General features: G+C 32.9%; 1 protein-coding gene across 1 annotated transcript; it reads right to left on the bottom strand.

Annotated features, from left to right (window-relative positions):
• Nucleotides 1–2002: 2002 nt before the first annotated feature.
• On the bottom strand, nt 2003–14368 carry LOC106471947 (cardioacceleratory peptide receptor-like; the record flags this gene model as incomplete). The annotated part of the gene is made up of 7 exons (XM_013932571.2): nt 2003–2706; nt 3581–3771; nt 6559–6681; nt 7976–8263; nt 10886–10979; nt 12037–12140; nt 14161–14368. Coding segments are annotated over 7 exons (1107 nt in total), but the record flags the coding sequence as incomplete, so codon positions are not given.
• Between the last annotated feature and the right edge of the window lie 1568 nt (nt 14369–15936).

Genomic DNA, 15936 nt, shown 5'->3' with positions numbered 1-15936 from the left:
TTTTGTTTTTGAATTTCGCGCAAAGCTACACGAGGGCTATCTGCGCTAGCCGTTCTTAATTTAGCAGTGTGAGACTAGAGGGAAGGCAGCTAGTCATCACCACCTACCGCCAACTCTTGGGCTATTCTTTTACCGTCACATTATAACGCTCCCACGGCTGAAAGGGAGAGCATGTTTGGTGTAGCGGGGACTCGAACCCGCGACCCTCAGATTGCGAGCCGAACGCCGTAACCACCTAGCCATGCCGGGCCTATATACCTTCCGTAAGTGAAGTATAATCTATTATTTCTTTAAGGTTACGTTTGTTAACAGTTTATTCGAATGTTTAATATGTATGTATGGTATTTTTATCATAGAAATTATTTTGTATTGTTATCTTAGTATATGGACATAGAACTAACCTGAAATTTCGCAAACTAGCCAAACCTCATGAGATATTATTGGGATTATGGACGAAAATATCGCTAACAACGAGGGTATCTATTTGATGAGGCAATGCATCTTAATCCTTATAATAAAGAACGTAAGAACAGTATATGTAATTAGGTATACCCATTATCAGGTTGGTTATTAGTTTTGCTTTACGTAGTTAGCTTACTATGATCAGAAGTTTATATCAACTACTGATAAACAATCGTTCTGTATTTTCGAGCCACAAAATAAGTTGTCTTATAGAAATGTTCGAGATGCACGTTACGTTGTAAAAATGCTTAACACGTGCATTACCTTAAATCATCTGGGACGTAACTTATGGGGGAAAAGTCTTTAATATTTAAATACAAAAATCACGATACACTTATGCTCATCATTAGTTTAACTAAGGTGATTTGACGGTATACAGTGTACAATTTTTAATTTAGCGCAAAAACGTAACATTCATCCTAAACATTAGCATGGTTATATAAGCTATTGTGTTTCTTAAACATATATTAAACAATGATAAATAATTAAGTCCATTCGATATATGTTAGAAATAAAAAACGTATCGCCTTTCTAAAAAAAAAGTTTTAATTAAATACATAACCTTTTTTGTCTCACATTAGCTGAAAAATATGTAGTTTAAGGATGAGAGTAATAATTACATTATTAGTTTTAATTACTATATTTACTTAACCTAACGCGAATTAAGACTTTTTACGTTTACTTTTCTTTGGAAATTAAAATAACTTTATATATACTGGTGATATAGTATTCTTGATCTCATTTATATCGATATTATTTTACAAAACTTAATGAAAACTTTAAAAAAACATATTCTTGAACTTTTGTTTAACAACAGAAATCACTAAGATACACTATAAATTACGAGCCATTTGAAAAGGAAAGCATGTGCTAATTAGAATAAAAATACACCTGACTTGTCACACACAATAAAAATACACCTTACTTGTGACACACAATAAAAATACACCTGACTTGTGACACACAATAAAAATACATCTGACTTGTGACACACAATAAAAATACACCTGACTTGTCACACACAATAAAAATAGTTTTCCAGACAAAAAAAGATATTTACTATCCATTCTTGTTGCTTTTAGAAATAATTGAGAAATGATAATCATAATACTATTTTGTTCTGTTACATAATGCATTAAAATTGGATATCCAGTAGGACTGATTATATGCGCTTCCCAAAACCATTCTCTTCTCTCGACTTATTTTCTCATACATCGTATTGTATCTATTATTTCTCTTTACTAAAAATAATTGGCAAAAGTAATTTTAACAGCATAAAATAGCGTTGACCACAGTATAAAAGTAATTATCCGGACTTATTTTTAGGTGTTAAAGTTAACACTCTTAGCTACTTAAATGTTTTAATTTCACAAATGACAACAAGCAAATCTTTACTGGATTACAACAATTATTAGATGTTAATCTTGACATTATTAACTAGCGTAACTGAGCTTTGTAATGTTAAGAAGAAAGAAATATTTTCAGCCGTGGTATAGCGGCTCATAGAATGGCTGTGAGTTTTTGTTGTTGTTTTTCAAGTACAAACCTTTAGCTCATAGCTCCATCTATTGACCGATTTCAGATCTAATTATAGCCGCGGCTATTGAGGATTTCCTTTTGTTATTGATTGAGATTTGATATGCTACCTGTCAGATATGCGTTTCATAAAATACCTCAACTATTGATTAAAATAACCGCAGACATCTTTTGAACACCTAAGACACATTTATGTTAATAAAGCTTTCTAATATCTCTACTAGTTGTTTAATAATTACAAATAATTTAAGTCCCAAGCTGTACAATAGACAATCTGTGCTGCTCCACAGCCCCAAATGTTAGCATTACAAGGCTTTAAGTTTATTGCTGAACCACTGGGGGGGGGGGCTATATTGGTCGACAATAGCATTTTTCATGATATCAGCTCTCCAGTTTCCATTCTGATAACTCCAAATCACTTTTAGTTATTTGATTGAAACAGTCGCATGGGAACGACTAACCATAAATTTCCAATTTCTTCATCATTATAGGATCAAAAATATCAATTTCACGTTTATGGAGTTTTAAAGGAAAGGAGAATCTCTCTTTCTCGTTTGTAGAGACTTTCCCTCGGTGTCACCTGCACATCCAATCCCTGATGATATCCAGTCATGTATGAGTCTTACCATGTTGCCTTCTCGAATCGGCAGGGACCGTCGTAAACAAGTGAACTGATTTGTTTTTGCCCTTGTTTACGGTGGAATTTTTCTGAAACCAAAAGTGCTTGTTAAATATTGGCATATATTTGAGACATAGAGCAGCATATGATATTTTAAGCAATTAATGGAATTATTTAAGAGGACTGGTAATAGAAAACAACGACAATGACAATTTCAAGGTTATTGGTTAAGTGTAGAAAACACCATAACAAATACGTGACCTTCCCCAAGGTGGTGTTACCACATTGTGTGAACCTAATTTTTTTCAGAAAACATACAAAATTACGGCCAGTCTTTCGTCAATGTTGCCTACTTTTCAGATTTTCGATGTGAATATTATCCAAACTTTTAAACGCTTAAATTACTTATGATTATATAAGTAATTTTATCGAACAACATTCATTTATATGACAGTATATTCTCCATTTCAAGTTAAGACTAAACAGGATAAAATATGAGTTACTGAGGCAACTGTTATATTATATGCTATTTGGGAAAACTATTTTAACCGTATTAACATAACAATAATGAGCACACTTGACAACGACACTCAGTTTTTACATAAAACATCAGTAAAATTGCAAAATATGTGTTAAAATATTAAAAAGTAAGAGTTTGTGACACACAAGCGGAATTAAAACATATAACATATTCTCTGTATATTGATATTTTCAGCTTTGAAAAAAAAAGAACTCTACCCCATATTAATACTATCAGCTTGAAAATAAACACACTAAACTCCGTTGAGTTCGTAACCATTTCAAAGTAGTTAATCGGTTTAAGAGTTGATACTGTTGCATGCACTGTTTACAATAGCCAATAAGACTTCAACCTTATGCGGGCCAGAAAACTTTAGTTTAGTATAAATAGCGATTTTTCTTGTCTTTCGACCTCAAATGAGAGCAACCAAGTAGGCTACTAACCTCCAGTTTCTTGAAATTCTTACACGGAGGAGTGGAGAATAAACAGTAAATAATGGGATTGGCAGCGCTGTTCAGGGGAGCTAACGCCTGAATGAACGTTGAGATAGCAATCAGTGTCTGGTTGATGGGAATGAATCCGTATACTTGAAGTAAGTCATATATGAAGTATGGGCTCCAGCAAAGTATGAATACTAGAAGAAAAATAAAAGTTTAGAAAAATGGAAAACATTTTCACACAGATATCTTAAGTGGAATATCGAGTGTGAATAGTTTCAATGTTTAGTATTTATTTCATTTTATTGAGATTAAAATCTACACAGAATGTCGATTTTAATTCGTGCTAAGAAGTGGTTTGTGTTAGAATACATTCTATAGCTTTACAGAAAGAAATTGCAGGCAGCAATCGGTAAAAAGTACTTACGTGTAGGGCATCGTCTCATCATAGATAAAACTTTTCATAAAATCAATGCTATAATATTTGATACACAAGACTGAACATAGACTTTATTTTTACATAGTGTCATGACATATTCAATACAGTGTTAACTATTTCATGCACACATTATTGAAATATCCATTTAAAGCCAGTAAGTAAATAATATAATAAAAACACCGTTTTGATTTACATTGTCGTATTTAATATTTATTTGCTTTTCATTTTTGGAAGTAATAACAATCACGTATATTAATTGATCAGTGGGAGTATAAGAAACATCACTTTCCTTGTTCAAAAATTATTTCAGTTTAAGGAATATTTATATCTTAAGACTTTCCATAATAAAATTAAGATAATAATGGTCTGAAAGCAACATTTTTGAAGTCATGTGACACTTTATTTGTAAGGTGTTCTTAAGACTTTCCATAATATGATTAAGATAATAATGGTCTGAAAGCAACATTTTGAGTCATACTACACTTTATTTGTAAGGTGTTCCTGAGATTCTCCATAATATAATTAAGATAGTAATGGTCTGAAAGCAACATTTTTGAGTCCTACGACACTTTATTTGTAAGGTGTTCTTGAGATTCTCCATAATATAATTAAGATAGTAATGGTCTGAAAGCAACATTTTTGAGTCCTACGACACTTTATTTGTAAGGTGTTCTTAAGACTTTCCATAATATAATTAAGATAATAATGGTCGGAACGCAACATTTTTGAGTCAATTTATTTGTAAGGTGTTCTTAAGACTTTTCATAATATAATTAAGATAATAATAGTCTGAAAGCAACTTTTTTGAGTCATACGACATTTTATTTGTAAGGTGTTCTGAATACTTTCCATAATATAATTAAGATAATAACACTGGTCAACAACATTTTTGTATCTTACTAAACAAGTACTAATCTTCATTAATATGAGGGTGCTGATTACGAAAACGAACTTATTTTTGCACAATGGGTCCAGTTTTTTCAGTATAACAGACGGTGGTACATGTGGGGGTAGGGGAAGGTCCGGGGTAGTGATCATCATGCCTTATTCATATTTTCTCTAAAATCACTGTTTTTTGTTGAATTGATAGAGCTATTAACAAAATTAAATCTAAGTTTTGGAACATAACGTTTAGATTTTCAATATAAAGTGGGTAATGAGGCAATATGGGGTATGGGTAATGGGTGCTTCATGGCATGATATGATATTATATATGGAAAATATTCATGGTGTATATGTGGAGATTTGAAAATGGTAGGCTTGTTGCTTGGAATACAAAAAGGTTTCACCAATTACTGCTGTTTTCTTTGCTTATAGGACAGCAGGGCAACTAAAGAACATTACTTGAAGAGTGATTAGACCCTTCGACAATCTTTGGTGCCTGGAGAATATAGTGTGGAATCAGAGCCATTAGTAGACCCACAAAAGATTCTTTTGCCACCTCTCCACATCAGATTTGGTTTAATGAAGAATTTTGTCGAGACTCTAGACAAAAATTGTAAGGGTTTAAATACTCTAGGGAGAAATTCCCCAATATTAGTGACGCAAAAATGAAGAAAAATATCTTCATTGGGCAGCAGATCAGGATGATACTCAAAGATGATCAGTTTTCTCTATGTTTAAACAAGAAAGAACTTCCCGCTTGGAAGTCTTTTAAACGTTTATGCGAAAATTTCTTAAGCAACAACAAGTTAAGTGACTATCAGTCCTTGGTTAAGGAAACGTTGGCAGCCTAAAAAGATCTTGGCGCACGGATGTCATTAAAAATACATTTTTTGCACGGTCATTTAGAGTTTTTCCCCGAAAATCTTGATGAAGTCTCAGATCAGCATGTGAATGTTATCATCAAGATATTACAATAATGGAGAAAAACTACTATGGTAGATGGGACCAAGCTATGATGGGGGATTACTGCTGGATGCTCAAGCGTAAAAGTGACTCAGTATTCAAGCGGAAATAACAGAAAAAAACACTTTTAACAGCTTTTAAATCCTGCTTTGTAATAGTTTTAGTCATAGAATAAAGTAAACTTTAATTCTTTATTTTATTTTATTTTTCTTAGGTAATAAATAATCTATCAATGATGGCAAGCTATGTGGTATATGAGTCTCAAGGCTTGGTACAATATCTCACACACCTGACCCGCTATGAAAAAAACATTATGAGTTTCGTAACCTACGCCCCAAAATTAGTCAAAAACAGCTATTTTTATAGCTTTTTGTTTCCTAGTGCAATGGGCTGAAAGCAACATTTTTGAGTTATACAACACTTTACTTGTAAGGTGTTCTTAAGAGTTTCCATAATATAATTAAGATAATAATGGGCTGAAAGAAACATTTTTGAGTCATATGACACTTTAATTATAAGGTGTTCTTAAGACTTTCCATAATGTAATTAAGATAATAATGGGTTTAAAGCAACATTTTTGAGTCATGCGAACTTTCTTTGTAAGGTGTTAAAGACAAAATTCAAAACAAGAATAAATGTACATCTTTTCGGTGATTTCTCTCCTTCATTTGCCAAGATTATCCACTTCCATACTTACCAAATACAATCACAAGAGTCATCTTTACAGATTTGATTTTTGCCTTTGGAATTATTCCTCTAGAACTCGCTCTTCTGTTGTCACTATCGCTGTCAATGGAAGCCTTCTGTCGGACTGTGCTATCTATTTTAATAAATGACACCAAGCTTAACTCCTGCTACTTTTGTATGATAACACAATATATCATGAGAAAAAGTTTACAGTAGATTTTATAAACATTGTATCATACAGTTTATATTTTTAAAGCGTTATCGTAGAATAACGTTTGTGCAGGTACAAATGCTAGATTATTAGGGTTAACGTCGAAGAACGTGTATATAGAATAGTATATTCATTTTGAATATTAAGGTAGCACTATTCATTACACAGTGAAACCAATTATAGGCACGAAAACAAATATCAGGTTTTATTGTCTTTTCAAGCGTACACATTCATAGGATCGATCACAGTACGCACACTTCTTTAAAACCTCTGTCTTTTATTGAATTGCATTCTTCTTTAATGACTCTTTCAATTATTATTAGAGTACCCTTCTTTAATGTCTGCTTCACAATAGATTACATTAACACTTTTTAATGCCTCTTTTTCCTTACATTAGAGTACCCTTCTTTAATGTCTGCTTCACAATAGATTACATTACCACTCTTTAATGCCTCTTTCTCCTTATATTAGAGTACCCTTCTTTAATGTCTGCTTCACAATAGATTACATTATCATTCTTTAATGCCTCTTTCTCCTTATATTAGAGCACCCTTCTATAATGTCTGCTTCACAATAGATTACATTAACACTTTTTAATGCCTCTTTTTCCTTACATTAGAGTACCCTTCTTTAATGTCTGCTTCACAATAGGGTACATTGTCCCTCCTTAATGCCCCTTTCTATTAATATTAGAGTACCCTTCTTTAATGTCTGCTTCACAATGGGTTACATTGTCACTCTTTAATGCATTTTTTCTTTAGATTACAACACCTATCTTAATTCCTCTGTGCCCAATTAAATTACAACATCCCTCTATGACGCATTTTTCTCCCATATATTTGCAACACATCTCTTTATCAACCGTGTCCCTCCCCTAGATTACAGCGTCCATTTTGATACCTCTATCAACCACTAGATTACAGCACCCATTTTTAATACCCCTGTCAGTCACTAGGTTACAACATCTCTTTCTTATTCCTCTTTCTCTCTTATGTCACTCATTTTTATTGTCTCTGTTTTCCACCAGGTTTCAGAACAATTTTTGTGGTATGTACCCAAATATTCACCATTGAATAATATAAAAACATCAACTTGTTGTTTAGTGGAAATTTGAGATAAATTGTAAGACTATTTCAAAAAAATAGAAAACACAGCTATCTTTCTCAATATACTATACAATACTGGTTAATCTATTTGTATAAATAGACCTGCTAACCTTTGGAAAGAACGGAACTGCTCTGGATTTTCGGGTATCCCATATCTTTGCTCTTAGACCAAATGGTATACACGATCACAGTGTAGCAAGTAGAGATAATTAAGGCAGGCAGAAAGAATAAAGACATCGCTACCAGCATTAGATAAGTCTTCCACTGCCACGGGTTGAGGTCAATCCAACATTGCACACGACCTTTAATTAACAAGTCTTCATTTAGAAAAATTGCTGGGATAGAGGCTAACATGCTTAAACCCCAAGCTAACATCACCAGAATCCTTGCTCGTTTCCCTATTACAGAAAGAAAAATGGAACGGTAAGTTTAGAGTTTTATAGCAACCACCGAAACTATGTTATAACTGAGGAAAAATGCAAGAGTGCAATCATGCAGGGATGGGAACAGACTGCTCAGTAGTAGCCTTAAGTTCGTTTATTAAAGAAGTAAAATATTAGGTGATTTTACTTTTAACCTTATATATCATCTATTGTGATATCCAGGGAAGGGAGTAAAAATGCGTTTTCTACTAAATCTAGACCATGCTTACATTGGCTATATATATATAAAAAAATGGTGTTAAAAGAAGAGACTGGCAATTTAAAGATAAATTGCTGTTTTTTATAATGTATATTTTAGCCTTAAGTTTCCTTTAACGGATTGATTGTTTATTTTTGTAATTTCGCGAAAAGCTACACTTGGGCTATCTGCGTTAGTCGTTCCTAATCTAGTAGTGATAGACTAGAAAAGGCAGCTAGTCAACAACATCCACTGCCAACTCTTGAGTTACTCTCTCACCAACGAGAAGTGGCATTGACCGTACTTTATAACTACCCACGGCTGAAAGAGCGAGTATGTTCGATGACGGGATTCAAACTCGCAAAAATTAAGTTGCGAGTCGAGCCTCCTAGCCACTAGGCTATTCCTTTAACGAAAAAGTTACGCGTTTGTTTTAGAAATCGTGGTAAATGGTTAACCGGTTTTGACTCGGCAAGGAACAGTACAAAAATAATACTATACACAATGTAATTGTCGTATAGTTACAACTAAGTAAGCAAACGGGAATTTTCCTTTTTGGTATAAAGGATGTTGGTGATATTGATTGTGGTCAAGAAGTAGGAAACCATTCGGCTGACCTGTATTGATAGACAGACTGACGGTGGGGGGCTGAAAAGTAATTAAAAATAATCTCAGGATTAGAATAAGATTATAATACTTCTGAATTAAGTTGTGGACCAGTCTCCAGGAACGGATGGTTGAACTCCCCAGTACTGACTGCCGTAGAGTTGGGTTGCCATTAACTAAACTATTGTAGAATATAACTGAATAAACTGCTGCAAAGTATGCTTCGTATTAAACAATCTGCCTTACAGTTGATATTACGAAACAGATATAGCAGTTGTTAAACTACATAAACTAATGTAGAGTATAGTTGTTATTAAGTATCCTGCCGTAGAGCATAATAGTTATCATTGTTATTAAGTAAACTGCCGTAGAATATAATTAAGTAAATTTCTCTAAATTATGCTTCTTAGTAAGTAACTTATTATAGTTATTTATTATAGTAACTTATTATATTATAGTTGATATTATCTAAACTGCTGTAAGGTATAGCAGTTGTTAGAAGAGTGGAGGTTGAGAGTTTTATAAATTGTAGAAAAATAGGACTATAAACAGTGGAGGTTGTAAGTTTTAAAAATGTTAAAATTCTAGGGTGGTTTATTTCTTCTTTAAGGTTATTTCATATCTAAACACTAAGAATAACTGCCTTCCCACAACTGGCTGCAGACAGCGAAAGGCAGTTGGAGTTGAGACTGAACTCCTAACCCTTAACTGATTCTTCATAGCTGCTGGCTAGTTTCACATCTGAGTTTGGATTTTGTCTGATAGATAGAATATCCCTAACCCTTTTGGGAGCTATGACATATATATTAATGATGATGACAAGGACTAGTAATGAATTTTTTTTAATCACACATGAACATTTTTGATTTGTATATATGTACATTTTGCTACATAATTTATCATAAACGGACACTTTAACATTAACGGAATTGATATATTCATCCTTAGCAATTACTTATGCTTACGTGGACTAGATGTGCCGGTCAGAGACTTTTATAGGATTAATTTGTCCTTAATTTTCAGCTACTGATTAGAGGGAAGGTAGCCAGTTAACAGTACCCCTCGTCCAGCTTTTTGAATCAAATTACAATATTGACTGTTATAATATGATCACAGTTGAAAGTACGGACCTCGTTCAGCGACATCACGTCTAGAACCTGGGACTTTCCATCCACACCTTAATCATTAGGCCACGCACGTAAAAGCGCTTTAAAATTAGAGTAGCTTCTGAGAAGTTAGTAAAGGGATTGATGTAGTTTCTGTAAAGATATATACACATAAAGGGGTGGATGTACTTTCAGTAAAGGTATATGCACATGAACGGGTGGATGTAGTTTCAGTAAAGATATATACATATGAAGGGATGGATGTAGTTTTAGTAAAGGTGTATATACACATAAAATGGTGGAAGTAGTTTCTGTAAAGATATATGCACATGGAGTTTAAGCACAGTTTGCTTATAATAACAGTAAAGCTTTAAACAAGGCTAAACCGAGCTAACTATCTTGAAAATAGTATAATAATGAAAGCAACAAAGACATTCCTTATTATAATGCCTAAGGTAAAATTCTCTATTATTCATGGATCTTTTTATATGGATAATGATTTCTGACTAATAAGAAAGCTATCACGACGGTCAACCACGAAATTGATGTTTTTATAAGTCAGAACAAGTTCAGAGTTTCAAAAGAAAGACTGCTTATTGTTGTACAGTTTTCTGGAACATTATATGAGAAACATCCGCATCTCCTGTAAACTTTTTCGGAGCATAAAAACAATAACTAAAAACTTACAGCTCCCTCGAAACTTCATGGGGTGGGTAATGGCATCATAACGATCAATACTCAGAGCTACTAGCATATAGGTTGAGGAGTAGGTTACCATCACCTGGAATGTTGAAAGAGTCATCTGCACTCATGCTGTCACACGATATAAACAAGTGTAGTGTTCAGATCAACACTTGATCTGTTTCTTATTGTAAAACCTTCTAAAAATACCTTGCCTTTATAGAGATCTCCAGCGATAAAAGGCAGAAAAGTAACACTGGGTATAATATAAGGACGTTTACCAAAAAGAGTAAATCAACTCACACTTTAAACTAATCACTTTAGCTAATAGAACCTTTAGAATGCTTTAAATATAAGGGATTTGTTTGGAGAAAATCAACCAATACAACTTTAAACGTAATAAAAATCAACTTAATTCAGTTAAATTAACGAAGTACTTTGTGAACTAAATTCCGTTGCACCAGCATTGTTTTTAGGTCAATGAATAAACTAATAAGCATGAATAATCATTTAAACAAATTTTACTGCATAAAAACTTCTTTCAAACCAGTAAAAAGAAATCATTAGTAGTTTAGCACATTGATGATAATGTGTTTTTAGGTATAACGACATACAGTTTTCATGCTATGAATAATTAGACTGAACACAGCTACTTCTGGCAACTAGCTTCGTCAGGTAAATACATTTAACTTAATAGGAATCATTACTTTCTTTACCCTACGACAATTATCTTGTATTTCGTATAACAGTTCTAGATCACACAACACATAATTAAGATGAGCATCTTACAGTTTCGGGAAATAAATACTTAAGTTAATTTTTCTCTTTACAGTCTTGTCGGGTGTGCTGCTTACACCCGAACGGATATATATATATATATATAGACTGCGACATGCAATAGAGCTAATTAAAAATGTTATTTTGGAGTCATTTTTTATTTAAATTTTGCCATTACATGAGCAATTCATTTACAACTGTTTATATATACAAAATATATACAAATTTTCAAATCGTGACACCAGGATTTACTGTTAATGACGTGTAAACTGAAAACTGTAAGCAAAGATTTTCCTTGATTCGAACGGTTCAGAATCAAGACAGATAAAGACTGTTAAGCGAACACAAAGGCAAACAGGTATGTGGTTCTCAGTACGTACCTGTAAATAGCGGACAAGTTTACAGACAACCTTCCCTCCATGAAAGTCCACTGTCATCCTCCAAATAACATCCGCCAGAACCTGGATCAATCCAACGGACAAGTCTAGAAAAATTCAATCATTTGATACATCAATGAAAGTGTAGAGAAGGAAACATTGAATACATTATTAAGTCGACACATCAATGTGAAAAATAATGCTAGAAAGAAGTAACTTTTCATTTCTTCTGCATACCCAAGAAAACTTTTCGGATCGTTATATAAAATGGAACCTTTTGAATAAGTAAAAACATATTCGCCATAATTTTTACAACGAGAAGGTTCCATTCTTAGCTTAGAAAAGACACTAGCTGAAACTTAATTTTGATATTCTCTGAATAATTAAACAAAAGTATGTAAAAATTACGTTAGTAGTGACTTGTATAACCTATTCCTTATGGTATGATGTTTTCAAGGTGATAGGCACCTTATGCGACACATTGGATAAACGGCTAAGTCAGAGACGTCAGTGTTCAATTACAATCCCTAAACAATCAGTAGGATCCGTTGTCTACAACTGATGGTACGAAGTATCTTCAGAAACAACATATCAACACTCAAACATTGGCTCTTATGATTCTCAGCCCAGCATGCTAACTACTAAGTCATAACCAGATCTATATATGTATACCCGCACTTAAAATACATAGAAAGTTTCTGTGCAAATTTCAGTTGTTTAACATTATAAACTTTACTGTAATACTATTACTGGACTAGGACATTATAAACTTTACTGTAGTACCATTACTGATCTTGGACAATATAAACTTCAATGTAGTACCATTACTGGACTAAGACATTATAAACTTTACTGTAGTACCATTACTGATCTTGGACAATATAAACTTCACTGTAGTACCATTACTGGACTAAGACATTATAAACTTTACTGTAGTACCATTACTGAACTAGGACTTTATAAATTGTACTGTAGTGCCATTAATGGGCTAAGACATTATAAACTTCACTGCAATACCATTAATGATTTTGGATATTATAAACAACGTTGTAGTGACATTACTGACTTAGGAATTATAGAGTGTGGTATAGTGTCATTACTGAGCCTTGACATTATAGACTGCAAGCTAGTGTCATTGCTAAGTTTGGACATTATAAACTACGCCGTAGTGACATTATTGGACTTGGAAATTATAAACTGTGCTGTAGTATCAGTACTGAGCTTGTAGATTTTACACTCAAATGTCCTTTCCTCTAATGGCTCAGAATATAAAAACGTCACAGTTTTTAGCCAGAGCTCACAGGAAATAACTGTCTTGACGAACCTTTGTACAGTGGACGGCAACTGACTGTTGTAGGGACGCAAAGATAGAGGACGACGTTTCGAAAGCCTTCCTCCTTTCGTCTTCAGGTCCTGAAAACGAAAGGCGGAAGACTTTCGAAACGTCGTCCTCTACACATGTATCTCTACCACAGGCAGTTGTCGTCCATTCTACAAATTTTCATCATGAATACTCTGCCTAAACAATCTATCAAAGAATAATTGTCTTAATTATAGTATTTTGGCACTTGTGTATAAAGTTAAAATCATGACGAATGACGCTGTAACGTCGAAACATGTAGAGTCGTCAACTTTTTGAAGGCAATAGATAGGCCTAATTAAAATGTTTTTAATTGTGTACTAGTTTAACGTTGAATATTATTTATGATTTTAATAATTGTCTTGTTTCAAAGCCAACTTATAGAGAAAAGACTTGTGTTTATTTCCATTGTGAGGAATAACGTTTCACAGTTTAATTAGATAATTGAGTTGTTCTAAAGAATTTCTGACAATTTTATCTTTTTTTTTCATTGAAATTGACGTTTTGCTTAGGATAGGAAATTCACTTGTTAAGATTTAATAACTCCAAAAGAAAATTAATGTTTGAAATTATCATCTTAAAAGTATTATTTTCCTATGGGTTTTGTAAACTGAATTCTAATTCCAATTTTTGTTGTTTTTGTGAAAAAAATACGCTCACACACTTGTTCTAAAATTTTAATACCTGTAAAAGTTCTTCCTAGTTATAAACAATACTTGAAATATTGCTAATATTCGGAACACAAACATAGACGTAATAAAGCTTACCTGCTAAAGCTAAATGTATGATAAAGAAATTCATCCTTGATTTTCTGTTTTTTGATAGTAACAATGTTACTAAAACATAACTGTTGCCGAAGACGATCATTGTAAAAATTACCCACATAAATGTGACTTGTTCCGTCTGTAAAAGGAAAATACAACATGAGTTAAGTACATAAAGATCACAGTCCAACTTATCTTTTATTACTAAATTCTACTCAAACCAACTGCGTTTGAAAACTGTCCCTGATTTGCTTGGATCCCGTTTTACTTTAAGCAAAACATAATGTGAATTGGACCCAAAAAAGGAGACTAAGGAAATATAACTTCATTTGTAAAGGTGCGATGGAGGAAATGTTTTGTACCATCACTAAAATTATCAAATTAATCCAAGGTTTTGACATTTCTTACTGACAGTTAAATGAAGAGACTTTGTTTCTAACAATCTTCCAAACAGAAGTTTGGTTACGTTAAACAAACAACCAGCAGTGTGACAGTACCGTGGGTTGAAGTTATCAATGCAATATGTTGGATTACTAAAATGGTCCAGGAGAATCATTAATTACGCACCTATTAATATATTGTTCAGTGTAATATTACATAAAATGCAATTTGTAGATTTAAAGAAACCGACATTTAAAAACCGTGATGTCATCGGGAATGTATGTTCTACATCTAAACCGAGTTTTCCTAATATATGTTTACGCTAAAGAACAGACATTCAGAAACTGTGATGAAGCCGGAAATTTATTCTACTCATATATCAGATTTTTCTATGATGTTGACGTGTTTTTATAATGCAACCAACATTTGAAAACTGTGGTTACGTCAAGAAGACATTCTAAATCTATGTTTTGTTTTTATAATGAAACTAGCCTTTAAAAAAACGTGATGACATTGGTAATGGGTTTGACATCTATACTTGTTTTTCTTGTAATATCATTTTGTAAAAATACAGATATCAACTTTTAAACATGGCGACCAATACGTTAAACAGAGTATATCTTCTATGTTATTTACTTTTATTATACTTAAAGTAAAAAAAAATGTATAAACTTATTAACAGATAAAATATCTAAACATAAAGTTAGTGGACACACCAGATTAAAAAATGCTTTATATAACACAATGATCAAACTGAAGTCTACAAGCAAATGTTATAAACAACAGCCAGACGTTTAGACATCGTCGATACCTTATTCAAAAGTTGAAGCCACTTCAGTTTATAGCATTTGCTTGTAGACTTTAATTTTATCGTCAAATAGAATAAACAGTTTTTCTGAAACACATGTTGACCTGATGTGCACGTTAATTTCGTATTTTATACTAACCTAGATTCGTCAAAACTATTATCCAAGGAGGTACTAGTTGAAATGGTAAATTAATACAAGAGATGGTTATCTATTTCACCTTGATATAAATGAACAGACAAAATTTTGCTATGTTTAGCTTGAACAATGCATAAAATTCATTTGAAAAAAAACACCAGCTTCATGTTATCTGTTCAGCTTTTGAATGAATCTGTAGTACTGTTGTTGAACGAATCTGTATTACTGTTGTTGAACGAAACTTGCAGTATTGTTGTTGAACGAAACTTGCAGTATTGTTGTTGAACGAATCTGCAGTATTGTTGTTGAATGAATCTGTTGTATTGTTGTTTAGTCTTCTGACAGCAGAATCACAGTCATGATCATCTACATTAAGAGCAACTTGCTTGTGCAGCGATAAAAAGGAACAGGGATGTGTCATGAAAGGATCTTTTCTGGTAAAAATCATGACCCC

The sequence above is a fragment of the Limulus polyphemus genome, unplaced genomic scaffold (assembly GCF_000517525.1).
Source record: "Limulus polyphemus unplaced genomic scaffold, Limulus_polyphemus-2.1.2 Scaffold4980, whole genome shotgun sequence".
NCBI classification, from domain to species: Eukaryota; Metazoa; Arthropoda; class Merostomata; order Xiphosura; family Limulidae; genus Limulus; species Limulus polyphemus.
The sequence above is the reverse complement of the archived record's forward strand: the minus strand, read 5'-3'. Positions and strand labels throughout refer to the sequence as shown.